Source organism: Filicampus tigris, chromosome 8 (genome assembly GCF_054856515.1).
Source record: "Filicampus tigris isolate MCC_2025a chromosome 8, RoL_Ftig_1.0, whole genome shotgun sequence".
Taxonomy (NCBI): domain Eukaryota; kingdom Metazoa; phylum Chordata; class Actinopteri; order Syngnathiformes; family Syngnathidae; genus Filicampus; species Filicampus tigris.
This window is the reverse complement of record NC_141224.1, coordinates 17,967,434-17,984,390: the sequence shown is the minus strand read 5'-3', so window position 1 is coordinate 17,984,390 and position 16,957 is coordinate 17,967,434. Positions and strand designations below refer to the sequence as shown.

General features: G+C 39.5%; 2 protein-coding genes across 2 annotated transcripts; both read left to right on the top strand.

The window, feature by feature from the left end:
* Nucleotides 1-902: 902 nt before the first annotated feature.
* On the top strand, nucleotides 903-6,307 carry popdc3 (popeye domain cAMP effector 3). The gene is made up of 3 exons (XM_086038071.1): nucleotides 903-1,549; nucleotides 4,369-4,482; nucleotides 4,616-6,307. Exons 1-3 carry the CDS (start codon nucleotides 1,044-1,046, stop codon nucleotides 4,887-4,889), a joined length of 894 nt encoding a protein of 297 aa, XP_085894197.1. The 5' UTR covers nucleotides 903-1,043; the 3' UTR covers nucleotides 4,890-6,307.
* A 935-nt stretch (nucleotides 6,308-7,242) lies between these two features.
* popdc1 (popeye domain cAMP effector 1) lies at nucleotides 7,243-14,367 on the top strand. The gene is made up of 8 exons (XM_086038070.1): nucleotides 7,243-7,375; nucleotides 8,206-8,453; nucleotides 8,914-9,038; nucleotides 9,403-9,590; nucleotides 9,710-9,818; nucleotides 10,423-10,590; nucleotides 10,672-10,813; nucleotides 13,381-14,367. Exons 2-8 carry the CDS (start codon nucleotides 8,222-8,224, stop codon nucleotides 13,509-13,511), a joined length of 1,095 nt encoding a protein of 364 aa, XP_085894196.1. The 5' UTR covers nucleotides 7,243-7,375; nucleotides 8,206-8,221; the 3' UTR covers nucleotides 13,512-14,367.
* The last annotated feature ends 2,590 nt before the right edge of the window (nucleotides 14,368-16,957 follow it).

Genomic DNA, 16,957 nt, shown 5'->3' with positions numbered 1-16,957 from the left:
TCTCCTGCTCTTCTTGAAAAATGCACTCGATGCACCAGTCGACTGTGATTGACTGGTAGGGCACTCCTGGTCTAAATCAACCAGCACTTGACCCTTTTTTGACGGTCTGTCCTCTGTCCGCGACCTGGGTATTCTTCCGGCCTCGTCCCTCCGTCCTTATTCATAAAAATTATCGAAAAAAAGTTTAAAAGAAGTTTCATTCAAAATTATTCATCAATGTTACTCTGTGAGATCCTTTTTTAATTAACTCTGATATGGATCTAAACTGTGCCTTCTGAGACTTCCATTCTGAGACTGTTTTTGAAGTGTACTTCTACCCCTACACTGGCAAGACATTTGCAAGTGTACCTTGGACAACTGATCTTACCTTACTACAGAATGTTTTTGTTTTGTTTTGGGTGTTTTTCAAGATTTTGACACCTCACTAAAAAGAGTACTATTTATTTAATCTCAGATCATGTTTTATGTGTTTTTGAAATAATTAGATCTGGTGATAGAAACAGGAAAGCTCCCCCAAACTTTGAAATTGTTCCCTTTTTAATGTGTCTGTAATCTCTTTACTTCTATTTAAGACCTTCCAGCATTTTTGTTTATTTTATTTATTTATTTTTATTTCTTTATTAGTTTTTATGATTGTTTATGATTGTTTATGATATATGTTGTATATGTATGTCATTGTTTGTTAATAAAGGAATTGTCAAAAAAAAAAAACAACAACAACATTATTTTGAACAGTATCTGGACAGACAAGCACATTTTATCGAAACCAAATATATTTGCCAGTTTTTTTTTCATTTAGCTAATGAAAGGCTTATCACATCTATCTGATCTAGTGTAGGAATACATAACTTCCTTTTTATTGTTTTAACATGTTGACAATTTCCGGTTTTGCCGTTGTCAAACTCTGCTGTATGACAGCGACAGGTGTCGGCTATGAGTTATATCCGGTTTTGTAGGCTATTATTCTCGCTTCTCTGGCTCTGCGGGAGACTTGGCGTTGACGCTGGAATGCATTGACAGTTGTCATCGTCACTTTTGCAAAGATGGAGCCTCCCAACTTTGAAGCCATGAACTTGACCGTGGAGCCCGCAGAGAACGCATACCCGTTATGTGACAAATGGAGGGAGGGCTCCGAGAGTTCGGTGTTCCACCTCGCCAACATCTTCCTTTTCCTCGGCTTCATGGGTGGCAGCGGTATTTACGGAACCTTCTATGTGTTCACCTTCTTGACTCTGGGCTTCTTGTGCGCCACTCTCTGGGCTTGGACGGACCCGTGTACGGCCGACGCGTTCCTGTGGTGTTTGGCGCTCTTCGCAGTGTGTCTGGGTCAGGTTTTCCATGCTACCTACAGAATCCACAGCGTCTCATTCGAAAGGGACTTCCAGGAGCTTTATAGCTGCGTGTTTAAGAAGATCGGAGTATCACTCTCACAATTTGGCAAAATCGTTTCCTGCTGTGACAGAAATATCCATACCATAGAGAAGGACCACTTCTTCGCCATAGAAGGGAAGACCTCCATCGATAAGCTATCGTTGCTCATGTCCGGCAGGTGATACATTACTTGTTTAAATAAAGAATTTGCATATTTGAAAACTATTCGTTTACAAGCAATTTTTGGGAATAAACTATAAATACTTTGGATTTTGGAAACGTCATGGATAAAATTGGTTGGATTTGAATTCATGAAAGCGGTTAAGATGAACAAGATGTATTTGTTTATTCATACAGGTAAGGTAATTGAGAACAGATTCTCATTTGTAATGCTGACCTGACAACAGAGTAAGAGAAAGCAAAATAAAAACAAATACATAGACATGAAAAAATATATACTTTAAAATTGTTCGTAAATTATTATTGAATTATTTTTAATTAGTGTTTTGTTGTGTTTTTTTTTTATTTTTTGGAATATTAAAAATGGCATAATTGTTTTTATTAGAATATGCGATGTGTCAGGACAGGAGGATTGTGTTCAGTGAGAGAAATATTCAGGCCCACCCTGATTTTTCCAGGCCCACCCATTAGCCACGTTCAGGCTGGGTGACGGTAGGAAAAAAGAGACTAAACTTCTAACTCTAAAATCAATGTTGTCGTTCAAGCAAGAAGACAGATGTTGTTTTAAAATTTACATTTAATTAATACCACCATTTTTTCTCTGACATGAATGCAGTATTCTGACATTTAAAATGTTTTTATTTACATTATTGTGTCATGCATACAGTGGTTACGCCCAGCCCGTATTGGTTTATAAGACACAAAACAATCAAAATAACCCAGCGCCCGGACCAAAAACAACAATAGCAGCAGCAACAAAAATTTATATCAAAAACAGTCTCTCTTATCTTCTTATACAAGTCATAATTACAAAAACATCAAAATCAAAAGATTTTATATTTTCCTCATCTGGCCAATAAAACATATCAAGGCTATGTTGTTCAATGTCATTAAACATACACTCTCTTAGATCATCATAAAGTATAAATATAAAAGAAAATCAAATTCACTTTCCACATCATTTAAGCCACACATTTCACATAATCTGTTATCTTCAGGAATATTAATACAGCGATCGGTTTCAATGGCCAGAGGGAGAATACCAGATTTTAACTGAGAAGCCAAAGATATCTGATTTCTAAATAACCGAGATAAAACATATTGTTCAGGAGTAAACCTTTCCTTGATCTGCACATACGTTTTCAATTTGGGTGGTAACAAATCACCCTGAAATCAGCTTCAAGTTTAAGAGCAAGCTTGTTTTAACAGAATTATTACAACACAGGTTATTCCTGTAAATAGATTGCCTATCAACTTCTTCAAAAATTGACAAGAGCTGATCCATGTAAGACAATACTGTTGTGAAGCATAAAGAACAGAGCAGGGCATTTTACGAAAAATTGAGCATTCATTATTCGTCATCCATCTGCAGCATGGGTACCCTTCCGCCGTCCGTCACTCAAATCTGTCCCCCAAGCAACAACAAATTTTTCCTCAGCGCATTCGCCGCGGCCATCGAAGCCTCACAGCGAAAAATAGACTAATGACAGGCTGCAGACGAATGGCGGACTGAATAAAGTTGTTTCCATCTATGCTTAATCCATCTATTGTGAAATTTTTCCCGTCATTCGTCAACTGTCAGCAAAACAGGCATCCGTCAGTGACGGCTTGACAGACCGGTCCGGTGCCCAGCTCTGATAAAGAAACTACAACCTATGCCTAAAGTTAACCTAACCACACACTCATGTTCTCAGCTTTATATTTTCTGAGTTTTCCCTAGTCTCTCACCTCCAAATAGTTTTTCATTCTGCTTTTTCTTTGGCCTTGTCTGACTTGTTTCTGGGTTATGTTGCCTGATTGTGCTGCTCTTGGTATTGAAAGATCATTTGGGTCCTTAGTCCAGTTCAAAAACATGTTAACAGAGTGAAATTCATAGCACCGAAAATCAATAAACTTGCCTGCACAGATAAATGACTCCAGCCACATTGTTAGGATCAACTGGAAGTGGCTTGCAAGGCAAGCTCTCTCATCTGACCAACATAATTGACCTCTGACGTCACATCAGTTGTACCAGTACAACTGTTGACCAGTACAATAAAAGTTCTCCGTTAATAGGCCAAACATTTTTATGGCACACAAAATGTATTTGACAAAACCAAACCGGAGAATGTCTCCTGATGACTCACATGATGATTTGCTTATGTCACCTGCAATGACAATGCTGACTTCAACAATTGTTTCCACTTTGTGATATATTGTCTAGCAAATTTTGGTTGAACTCCAAATTCTAAAAGTGTTTTTAATATAAAGGACCACTGTATTTTCACAACAGGTGGGCAAGATTGTCAGCTTGTTTTGAAAGCTTGACTGTGATGTCTAAGTCTGAACATTAGAGGCACCATGTAAACAGTTATAGACAAGCATTAGTAAATGGAAGTATTAATATAACATACTAAATGTTATTGTAAATACATGCTTCCATTTTCAACATGTGTTTTTACCATGCAAAGAATAAATTTTTCTAGTCAAGTCTAATTAACCTACAGTAATTGTTATATTTGGCTATCCCGATGGTTAACCTGATGTAACAGAATAAGCCATGCAAGAATGGTGCTAAATGACGGCCTCTGGAATTGTAGTGGTTCACATAGTAGATTTTTGTACAATTGATATGGAGTCAATTCCCTTTCACAATTGTTTTGCAATTGACTGCTGATCAGTCTTGGCTGGGTGTTAGTCTCACCATACAGCTGGGATTGACTTCTGTGTTGGAAGGAATAATATCAAATAGGCCACACAAATCCAATTTGCTTGAAAGATAGCAGAAATATAGTCAAAAAATATGCATTTATCTGAAGTCATTATTTTGTCCTACAGAGTCCGAGTGACTGTTAACGGCGAGTTTCTGCACTACATCTACCCCTTCCAGTTTCTGGATTCACCAGAATGGGACTCGCTCAGACCCTCAGAAGAGGGTGTATTCCAGGTCACCTCTCATTCACATACGCATGCAAAATCATATAAGTTGCGGTTAAGTCATAATGTCATGACTGTCACGTTGTATTCGTTTCCACTGCAATCACTTTGCAATCACTCACTGTGTATTTTCCTGTCTTTAGGTCACGCTATCAGCTGATAACCCATGTACATATGTGGCATGGAGGAGGAAGAAACTCTATCTTCTTTTTGCTAAACACCGCTACATAGCCAGGATCTTTGCCCTAGTTGTGCGGAATGACATTGCAGAGAAGCTGTACTCCCTTAATGACAGCGCATTCAACTGCTCTGGGCATCGCTATGATCTCCGCTTACCAAGTTACTGTCACAGGCCGGGGACTGAATTAGAAAAGGCAGATGTCCCAATGAAAGTCTCAGTGCAGGCTGAAATGTCTGCTTGATCACAAATACAATTGTAGTTGTGTTGTCATGCATGAGTACATTTTGTTAATTATTTTTGGTGTTTACATCAATTTAGTCAGATACTGACAGACAATTGAAATTTTTGTGCTCTTCCAATAATGTTGGTTATTAGCAGTAATTGTATAATTACCTTTGCCAAGGATGTGATGTTTCAGTTGTTTGTGTTTGTGCAAAATTATGTTAAACAAGTGAGCCCACTTGACTCCTTTTGTTCAATCTATTTCAATGTGATGTGTAAAGTAATGATTATTTTTGAGTATGTGCTATATGGTTGTAATATAAAAGAAAAGGTTGCAAAGTGATTTCAGAAGTGCTCAAAGTTCTTAAGTTTGATTTGGTAAATGTGTGAATCACATTTATATGAGCCAGTTAGTTGTATGGTGACAGTCTCCAACAATCAAATGTATATCCAGAACTGCTCAGAATCAAACCTTACACATGGACAAAATTGTTTGTTAAATAAAAAAACACAGTGGTCATAGAAATAACTTTGATCTGAAAAAAGTAATAAACATTTCATGTAAATTAACCAATGAAAATCAGAAATTGTTTTCAAATTGTGTTTCAAAAGAATTATTAAAAACTCATGAAATACGCCTTGACAAAAATCATGGTACCCAAATCTTAATATGTTGTTGTATGACCTTTTGAAGCACTCACTGCAAACAAATGATCCCCCCCAATGAGACTTCTGCACCTCTCATCAGATATTTACTCTTCATGTCCAAACTGCTCCAGTTGTCTCTGAAGACTGTTTTTTCCAGGCAGCATGTTTCAGCTCCTTCCATAGAGCTGAAATCCTTCAACAGGATTTAAATCAGGGTTCATATAAGAGCACTTCAGAATAGTCCAATGTTTCCTATTAGCTATTTTTGGGTGTCTTTAGCTTTTCTCATTTCTCTCGAGGATACCGTGATAGTCTTGCTATTTTAATGGTTTAATTTGTCTAGTTCTTTCGTTAACAAGGGGTACCAACAGCTTTGTTCACGCGTACCAACAGCTTTGTTCACGCATGTACGAAAAGTCTACCTGTTTGACCCAGTCCCATAAACCTTTAGAAATGTTTATTGCACCTTATACATCAGTAAAACAGCAGACCATCTAATCTAAAATCATATAAACTACTATTGTTAAAACAACAATATGTTTGAATTTGTTTACACAGAATGGGATTATGTCATTAGCCATGCCGCAATTTCTCCTATTAACCGAATAACACAGTTATTGTCAAATGTTAATTGTTTCTGCTGTCAGCTTGGTCCGTCCAAAGTGGTACTGATTATGATACATGTGTTTCCTTGAATGTTCTTGTATAGGCTTCATGTTCAAAATGTATGAATCGTAAGAGGTTTTACTGCAAATGGCTGTTCATTAAATATCCCATACAGATCTTAAATGTTGAGTCTTTGTGGCACACAATTCTTTACTTGCTTTAGCTTAACATACTAATAATTACATGTTTTTATTTTATATGTTGATTACTTAATAAACAATATTATTTCTTCTCCATTGTCCCGGTTTATGCTTTTGGGAGGCATCTGTGGTCCCTCTTGCCTGGACCCATTAGGGGTTCCTGCACCATCCTTGTTTGCAGTTTACTATTAATCTGTTAAATGATTGTAAAGAACACCCGAAATCTCATTTGTCAATTAATACAGTATAAGTCAGTTGCACAGTATGTGCAGCATAAAATATACGTATGAACATGTAGTTTTCAGCATGCATGTGTATTCTTTCCAAAATGATTAAATACATTTAACTAACAAATATATTACACCATCCATCATCATGGAGTAATACAAACTCTTTCATTTATATACCTTAACATTCTACCATTTTGAACCCCAATATGGAATTTCAAATTGAATTCACCCATTTATACCCAGATCTGAGCTGGTTCGTCGGCCTTCCTTCAGAAATAAATGCATCAAACAATTAAAAAAAACATCTAACCACTAAAATGATTTCTGCTCCGTAATATCAGTAAAGAACTATAGTTTGGCATTTAAATCAAGTGCGCTAGTATTTTTGTTGTTGTTGTTTTTGTTGTTGTTGTTTGGCCAAATGCAAACGTGAAAATCATTATAATTTTAATCTTTATTATATATGTCAGTATAGTGGTTTTCTAATGACGGAGTATCAAACTGTGTATCGTGTTTTTCAAAAATAATGATCAAATGTATTGTGGCTCCCCCTGTCGAAATTCCCAGTAACTGCAGGTGCGCTCCTTGTCCATTTTAGTCTCTGCTTGTCAACCCCGTGGAATGTGCGACGTACATCATGCAGGCACCAGGCACCCCAACCCTCTCCCCGCCCCCCACAGCCCCCTCTCACACTCCCATCAGAGTGTTCTGCAAATGCTCTGCAGCTGACTCTTCGTTTGACGTAGTCTTTCAAAGAAGTCTTTCCTCCAGTTTCTCCAGTTTTGCTCCCCACAAATAACCCTTTGGCCGTCGCTAAATCGGTAAGTAACAAATACATTATTTATTTTCTCAGCACAAACTTAGAAAGTTCTGTGTGACAAATTTCACAATGGAAACTGCATGTGCACACGCGTCTATTTATAAAAGCACCCCCCCCCCCCCCAACCCACCCTGTACGTCCACATCAGCCTGAGCTAAGCTCATGCACAGCATCTGATAAAGACAACACCGTGAAATTAATGTTGTCCATCCTCGGGAAAGATACAAAAGTATTGTGAGGTCACGTGCTCAATAAATATTTCCTTTCAGTACAGACTGACAAATGTTTATATTGGCACTTCCTACATACATTCGGCTATTCCTGCATATGATAATTGAACTTCAATGACATTACATCCGAGTATATTTGAAAACAAATCCAATATAATTATGAAATAATTTCAAACGAATGGTAAACTGTACTTATATCCTGGTATAACTTGTTTTTGTGCTTGGTTGACAGTTGCACCCATTTAGATGTATTTTCATAAATATTTTTATTAACATTTCACAATGGGAAAATGCTTTTTCAACATCACCTTGCAATGTAATTTTGTTTTTGTGGCACATGCTGTTGTACCTCAGAAACATGATCAGTTCACTGTCCTGTACTTAACTTACGACACAAATGTTGACACCATGTATCCAGAACAAAACAACTAATTGAAATGCATACATTGGCAACTTTGCCTTCTCTGCATTCTTGACATCCCAGAAAACACTCTCCTTCTAAAAGTGATTCGAAAAGAAGTCCACTCTGGCAATGTTTAGTGATTCAACTCTGAGTAATTTTTCAATTCCACTGGCATATGGTTTTGCCCTCTCCTCCAAGGTGACCCTGTAGCAGGATGTCCTCTACCCCTGGGCCGTCCTCCCCACTCCTCTTCACAAGCCTTCCCCCGTTCCACTCATCCACCTCTGTATTCTCAACTGTGGAGCCCAATGCTACCGCTTGCCAGGAGTGGGAGCAAGCCCACCATCTTCTCTTCCACCTGGGAAACATGTCTCTGCTGCTTGGCCTGGTCATCCCCACCACGCTTGGTCTGCACATGATCCTGCTTCGCCTTCTTCTAGTGACAGGTTTGCCGGGAGCGCCGCCTTCTGGTGGCATTCTTATTGTTGCATTACAGCTGGAAGCTAGCATTGTTTGTTTTAGTTAATTGTTTTCAAGTTCTTAAAAGGATTGCCCCTTGTGTAAAGTTCCAACGAATGAGAGATAAAGGAAGAATATAATGGTGGACGGAAAATGTATTTACAACATGTTTATGTTCCACTTGGAACCAGACAAGAGACAGGAAGCAGCAAGATTCATGGGAGATACGGTTGTAAGCGGTCATTTATTTATAAAGTCTATTCAAAGAGCCATGTCTCAGAGGGATTGAAAAAGAAAAGGGATCAAGTAAGAAAAAGTGAACAGAAAAAAAACAATATTGGATAGCTGTAGTTTATAGCCACTGGTTATTTTGCATAGATATTTTATATTGAAATGTATTATGTCCTTAAGCTCTTTGTGTTTCTCATTTTTATTGCACCCTGACAGGATGCGGCTTCTTCATTGCTTGGGCAACTTTGTACAGGTGTAACATGGACGTGATGGTTTGGAACGTAGTTTTCCTGGTGGTCAACTTCATGCACTTGTTGTTTCTCTTGTACAAACGTAGGCCGGTGAGTTACGCATTGCTCTTAACTAAACAACTTCAGTTGGGGGAGGGACTGTGCCTGTATCTATGCTGGGATTTAGGCTCCCGTTTTTGCATTGTCTGGGAAGGAGGTCACATATTCTCCTGGGTTTGGTTCTGCCTTGTAGTAATGTGATGCAAGTTTGATAGAATAGAAATATACCTCTGGGGGACTCAGGGGAAGTAATGTGACAGAATCAGCGCAGGACTTCACAATACAATACGATACCACTCCTCCTCAACCGATGTGCCTTTCTTAACTCTTGGAGGTGCTGCGCTGTATATTTCTGTCAATTCACTAATATCTTGCTATGCAAAGAAGAAATGTGACTGTTTTTCTGATCCCCCAGATTAAAATTGACAGAGAGCTGAGGTCTGTGTACAGGCGGATGTTTGAACCACTACATGTGAATGAGGCGCTGTTCCGGCGACTCACGGGCCAGTTCTGCACCATACAGGCTTTAAAGAAAGGGCAGGCCTACGCTGCAGAGGACAAGACCTCTGTGGACGAACGACTCAGCATTCTTCTCAAAGGGAGGTGTGTACCGTTTCATGAAAAATTACCTTTGAAAAAAACAGCCTGTCGGAACATGTTTATATTATTATGACTTTTTTGTTTTTAGTATTCATTCTGACTTCAAAATTTCTGTGCAACAGGATGAAAGTGTCCTATCGGGGCCATTTTCTTCACAACATCTATACCACCGCATTTATTGATTCCCCAGAGTTTCGGTCCACTTTAATGCACAGAGGAGAGAAGTTCCAGGTATTATTATTTTTTTTTTAAATTTAAATTTAATGTATGTAAAATATGACAAAACACATGGGTCTTGTAAACCAATGACATATGTTCTTAAGTTTATTCATAATTAAGTGCAATCAACTTCCACCTTTATAGTAGGTACTTTTTTAAAACATACACTACAAATCAAATGTTTTACAGTGCTTTCTCATGATTTTAAAATGAAAATGAATAAAACCAAACATTTGTTTGGTAGTGTACTTCCTGGGAATAAAAATGTCACATTCTTTGATCAACATTTTGGCCCACAAAGTTTAAGAGCCACTTCTGTAGGCTATTAACTGTACGTACATATTCAAACACATTATTATGACATACAGTATATATCCCTGAAAAAACAAAAACAAAAAAAAACATTTTTCACAGTCTCAAATGTTCTTTAAAAGAAGCCTTTGTGAAACTGTCAGTTTCTTCTTAGAAATGTTCTAAGTACATGCTAAGGAGCAAATGTTGTTCACAATAACTGTTGAATGAGGCTCATTGTTTGATTTGTGTTTCAATTTATATCTAAATTAACAATGGGTGAAACGTTTATGTGTTGTTTCATATTTTATAATGTGACTAATAGGTAACCATTGTGGCAGAGGAGGACTGTAAATTTCTGTGTTGGTCTCGAGAGAGACTCACCTACTTCCTGGAGTCAGATACATTCCTTAATGAGGTGTTTAGGTACCTCATTGGTAAAGACATTACCAACAAGCTCTACTCTCTCAATGACCCCACACTCAGTGACAAGGTCGGTTCAGCAATATTCAGAACAATTCAATAAGTCTCATCATTAGCAGATGATACAATTATTTTTATTGTTGATTCCCAGGCAGTGAAGAAGATGGACCGCCAGCCCAGTCTGTGCTCCCAGCTATCTATGATGCAAATGCGGAATAGCATGGCTAGCACCAGTGACAGTGATGATGTCCTTAATCAGATCCTAAGAGGAGGATCTACTGGATCCTCTCTCCGTAAGTCACAGTGAGGTGTTTATGGGTCAACGTCATTCAGAATCGATACTTTCCCACCACAGTAAGCAAACAACATGGCTGAGAAGTCATTGTTTATCATACCATCCAGAGTCATGGCATTATGAAATAAAATGCACACATATATCGATCTTGTGCATACACTCATCATAAAAGCAGGAACAAACCTAAGTAAAAAGCAACATTTAGAAATGTGAAGAATTAAGAGATTTTTGTGTCATGGTGCATTTTGAATATGATTTGAAAGAGATAGTAAAGTAAAGTAACAGCAAAGAAAATGGCATTATCTAGTAAATTAAGATCAGCAAAATGCTTTTGGCTTTGATTTGGACCTGGTTGATTATGAGTGTGATGCGTATTGTTCTCGATATATGTGAATTTTATGTCATGAAACCCTGACTGTGGGTGTGGTATGATAAAGAATGACACACGCATGCATGAACAGCACCCCTCACTACACCCCAGCTAATATTGATATCTTATTTACATAGAATATGTAGCATTTTGCCATTGTCTATGAATGTCTGACATCAGACTCTAAAACACTATTTCACTAATTCATTGGATAATGCTGTGTTGTGTGAGAGTGAGAGTGTGAGAAGTAGGAGATGGTGTTGAGAGTGTCAAATTGCAGAGATGGGCACTTTACCCTATTTTGTCTGTCCATCCTCCGTCCGCGACCAGGGAACCCTTCCTTCATTCATCATCCCTCTGTCCGTATTTGTAAAAATAATAGTCCTGTGACCTCGTCCTTTTAAAGTGCTTTTGTGGCTGGGAGTATCGTGAGTGGATTGAACTGTTTAAGTGTCAACCATAATAGCATTTAGCTGCCAACACAACCACCAATGCTGACCGGGCAACCCGCCGGGGGACATCACGAGAATATTTAAGATTGCGTTATAACGCAATACCATTGCGTTTTATTGCAAACCATTTGTGTTATAACGCAATACGTTTTCAGTTTTTATTGCATTATTTTGCAATAAAAATAATTATTCCAAAATAATTATTGCAAAATAACACATTGTTATTTTAGGAGGAGAACGAAACACTTCCACTTCCGGGTCTTAGTTTGAGCTTAATCATACCGTTGATTAAGGTCCTCTAGACAATTTTTGAATCTTTTTTGTTTCTTTTATATATTTTAGAAAGCCACTTTTATTTCTTTACTTTTAAACGTTTTTAAAGTTTTCTGCTAATGTGCTTAAATGTTGTCAATGTATATTCTAGTAGTTTTGTTGGCTGCTTTTGATTTTTCTGCTTTACTTTTGAAATGTTGTTAACTGTTGTGTTTGTAAATGTTTATCTTTGCTTGTGTGAAGCTAATTTAGTTACCTTGTGCATGAAATGTGCTATAAAAATAAAACTGCCTTGCCTTGCCTTACATGCAAAAGGGATAAGATATGTACTAAATGTTAAGTTAGTTAACAAAACAAAATTGCTTTCCACCTGTTTCCTCATCAGTGAAATTTATGTCCAATGGTGTAATCCATGGCATTACATGTGTTGAACGGAGAAGGCAGAAGGCAGACCATGCCTGTGAGCACAATGTTACTGCAGGGAATGCACAGAAAATAAAGAACTTGTGCAGGCAGGTGGCTCCCTGGTATCTCAGAAGAGAACAATGGTCTTTCTTTATAAAAGAAATCAACACTTGATTTACTACTTACTTGACGATTACAGGGATGGACAAAAACCCATTTCTGTCCTTGCTGAGTCCGTCCTTTTAAAAAAACTTCTCGTCCCCCATACCCAAAATGGGCATCTGTCCGGGACGGACCGTTCCGTCCCTGGGACGGAATGCCCATCTCTGTCTAATAGTATTTTTCAATATTACATAACAACTGCAATAGTGAAATAAAAGTAGCCAATCAAAAGTGTATGATGGTAAACCTGCCACACTGCCCTTCACAAGTCGTCATTGATCATGCTTCAAAATCATTCCAAAAGTATACGCACAGTGTTTTAGCAAGCAATGAGTCACACGAGTGTAGTAGAAAGAAATGAATTCCATACGATACGATACCATATATAAATGATATTGTGAATATAACACTCAATAAGCTCTTAGCAGCTTTTATGTAAAAACATTAAATAAATATCTTCCCTCTACCGCTAATTATTATTGAACCAGAACAGCAGAGGTGATTTATGCACTTAAATGCATTAAGCCAAATATTTGTATCAGGTAAAGCCAATCTCGAAAAGCACGGAGGATTGTTACTCTTCAAAAGGCTTTTTACTGCTGGAGAGGGCTCTTTTTGTTTATCACAAAGGTTCTTAATGTTGTAAAATGGAAACAGTTTATGTTAATTGGATCCCATCCTGAGAGCTTTTTATGGTCTAACAGAATCCATCACGTTCCAGGATAGAGAAGTGGAAACATTAATGTGGATGTTAACCCTCTGAAATGTGAATTATTTGCTGTGTTGACAATAGGTTTTCATGTTTTCAGTTGTTCTTAGATGTCAAACTGTTGCAACAAAGGGCAAATTATGTTTTTACATCAAATTACACTTTTTTTGTGTCGTTTTTGTGTCTCTGTCTAGAAAAATCACCAGTTGTCAAGTCCTCTTCAAAAATGAAGCCGATTGAGGAAGGTATGGAGGATGATGTTTTTGCTGATTCTCCTCCCTCCAAGTCCTGCCGTTTGTTCAGCACATCCACCGAGGAAGTGTAAACTGTGGAAAATAAATCCTCACGCATACACCTTTGAGAAAGAAGAGAACCTCCAAGATGAATTACATGATCAATGTCAAGAAATATAAAAGATGAAAGAAGTTATTTAGGCTAGTAATGTTTTTTGTAACATAGTATGCTGAAATGTATTTTGTTTTACATATCGGAAGTCATTATTCTTTATATTGTGGAAATGTTTTAATTAGTAGTAATATTTTGCTGTATGGAGTACCTGCCCGCCCACCGAGTGTTAATATAAACAACCAAGTAAAGTTTATTAAATTCTATTAGCTGCCTAATTTTATGAAAAATTACATCATAACTTCTCCAACCCCCTGCACCCCACAACACCTAGTTTCTTTACCCATGATGTGGCAGCTAAACTGGATGAAGATTTGGCACTTTCATGTCATGGGAGGACTACATGGTCTGAAACATTTTGTTTACAAGTTAACAGAGCTTCACTGAGTTGAGATGTCAGTCATTTCTGCACACTGTCCCCTTCCAAGGATTATAATAAAAATAGTAAAATACTGGATACACAGATACGCTTTAGCTAATAAAGTTAGCCTGTGGTAAGTAGCACATACTTGATTGTCGACATAGTGGGATTGAGGGGTATCTTCCCTACTTGCTGACCTCTTGTGCAGTCTGTGTCAAAACTATCATTCCGACCATGTGCTGCATTTTCTTCCGAAAATTAAATACTGGAATTGGTTAGCTGGTCTCTCAACACAATTGATCAAATGTTCTCAATGAAAAGAGCAGGAAAGGGGAAACCTACTTGCCTCTGCTGGGTATACTTTGGATTCCTGCAACAAGTGGAAGAGTATGCCTGTCGATACGTTCTGTGGAGGATGTAGAAGATGCTTACTGGCAGGGGCTGAGCCATGGGTGGGCCTGGGTGTGCACAGGCCCACCCACATTGACAGACTGCCCACCCAGTGAGACTCATGAAAAAAAAAATAAAATTCAATTCATGTCAATTATTAAATTATTTTTGAATTTGTGTTTTTTTTTCTTTTTTTTGTTTAGTTTTAGAGAACAATCGTTTCAACTTGGGGTGTGAAACGATTCAAGGATGGTTCAATTTGAAAGTGGAACGATTCAATTCGGTTCGACTCAGTGGGATTATGATTCGATCCGATATGCTCAGTTCAGAAGGTATGATGGAGAAGGTATGATGCAATTACTTTTTAGTTGTCATTTTAAATTCTATTGAATGAACTTGTCAGTACTGTAAAGGTGCAGCTCTGCAGTAAGGATATTGAGCTGTTAGCTGTTGGCATGAGATCGTACTACATCGCGCGTGAGTTCAGTCATGTGATCGAAGTGACCGTGTACGTCCCCCCCGCTGCCAACAGTGATACAGCCTGTGATGTCTTGACTTTAGCTGTGAGCAGGCTACAAACACAGCACCCAAACGCCCTGCTCCTCATCTCTGATGACTTCAACCATGCCTCTCATTCCTCCTCTCTGCCCTCATTCACACAGTATGTCACCTGCCACACAAGAGACGATAAAATACTCTACCTCTTCTATGCCAAAATCAAGGAGGCGTACACATCACTTTTTCAATAGGTTCGATCAGATAACTGCCCCCGCTCAGTCCCTCCTGCTGCAGCCCCACCTACTCCCCCAGCTGTGTGCGTGACCCCCTCCCCTCTTTTCCCCACAATCTCCAGCTCCCAGCTACACCAGATAGCCACCACTCCTTCCTGTCCAGCCTTGGCCTTCACAACATCTCAGGTGAGGAACCAGCTGAAGAAGATGAAGGCGAGGAAGGCAGCGGGTCCAGATGGCATCAGTCCCCAGCTCCTCAAATCCTGCGCAGACCAGCTGTGTGGAATTGTCCAGCACATGTTCAACCTGAGCCTGAAGCTGGGCAGAGTCCCCCAGCTGTGGATAACATCCGCCTGGTCACGGTGCCAAAGACCCCCCACTCGAAGGAGCTCAACAGCTTCAGACCAGTGGCGCTGACGTCTCACCTGATGAAGACCCTGGAGAGACTGGTCCTCGTCCACCTGCGACCCCTGGTGAGGTCGTCAATGGACCCACTACAGTTCGCATTATCAGCCTGGTTTTAGCGTGGATGATGCTATCATCTACCTCCTCCACACTTCACTCTCCCACCTGGAGAAGGCAGGGAGCACTGTGAGGATCATGTTCTTTGATTTCTCCGGTGCTTTCAACACCATCCAGCCCACCCTATTGGGAGACAAGCTGGAGCGGGCGGGACACTCCTCGGGATCTTTTATGACTCGGTGGTTGAATCGGTCATTTTCCAGGAAGTGGTCTCCTGGGCAGGCAGCGTCTCAGCCCGGGACAAGAAGAGGCTGGACAAACTGATCAAGAGGGCCGGCTCTGTCCTGGGCGGCTCCCTGGACTCGGTGGAGTCAGTGGGGGACAGGAGGATGATGGCTAAACTGTCATCAATGCTGGACAACCCGGCCCACCCCCTCCAGGGCACTCTAACAGCACTCCACAGCTCCTTTAGCGACAGACTTACACCCTCGCTGTGCAAAGCAGAGATTCCGCCGCTCCTTCTTGCCTGCTGCTGTCAGACTGTTTAACAAGAGTATTGGGTAGTCTCTACAAACTGGCGGACATTAATGCAATCGTGCAGTCCTGCACCTGATCTTATATTGTGCAATACTCAACATTCCCCATCCATCCATCCATTATCTGTACCGCTTCTCCTCACAAGGGTCGCGGGGCGTGCTGGAGCCTATCCCAGCTGTCTTCGGGCAGTAGGCGGGGGACACCCTGAACTGGTTGCCAGCCAATCGCAGGGCACACAGAGACAAACATCCGCACTCACAATCACACCTAGGGGCAATTTAGAGAGTCCAATCAACTTACCATGCATGTTTTTGGAATGTGGGAGGAAACCGGAGTGCCCGGAGAAAACCCACGCAGGCACGGGGAGAACATGCAAACTCCACACAGGGAGGCCGGAGCCGGGATCGAACCCGCGACCTCTGAACTGTGAGGCGGACGTGCTAACCAGTCGACCACCGTGCCGCCTCAACATTCCCCACTACTGTTTATTTATTTTTATCCAATGCTGTTCCTTATATTTCACTGCAGCACTGTCACTTAGGCCTACAGTGTTTTTTCCTCTGTACTATGTAAAGGCTAAAATGAGTGTTTCTTCATACTTTATATGTATGTTGGTGTGTATCTACATGTGTATTAGGGCTGTTCAATTTTGCCTAACAAGAAAATCCAGATTATTCTCTCTCAAACCCGATTTTACGATTACAATTTCTTTGTAAAATAAAAAATAATATAAAATGAAGTATTTAGAATGTCTTTTATTTAATCTTTGAACTCAACGAATGAGTTCAAGAACCCTGTTTGGACAAACATAAGAAGGGACGTTGAAATCAAGAAACCCTTAAAAGACTACATTACCCAGGGATCACTGCGAGTGTTAGACGTCAT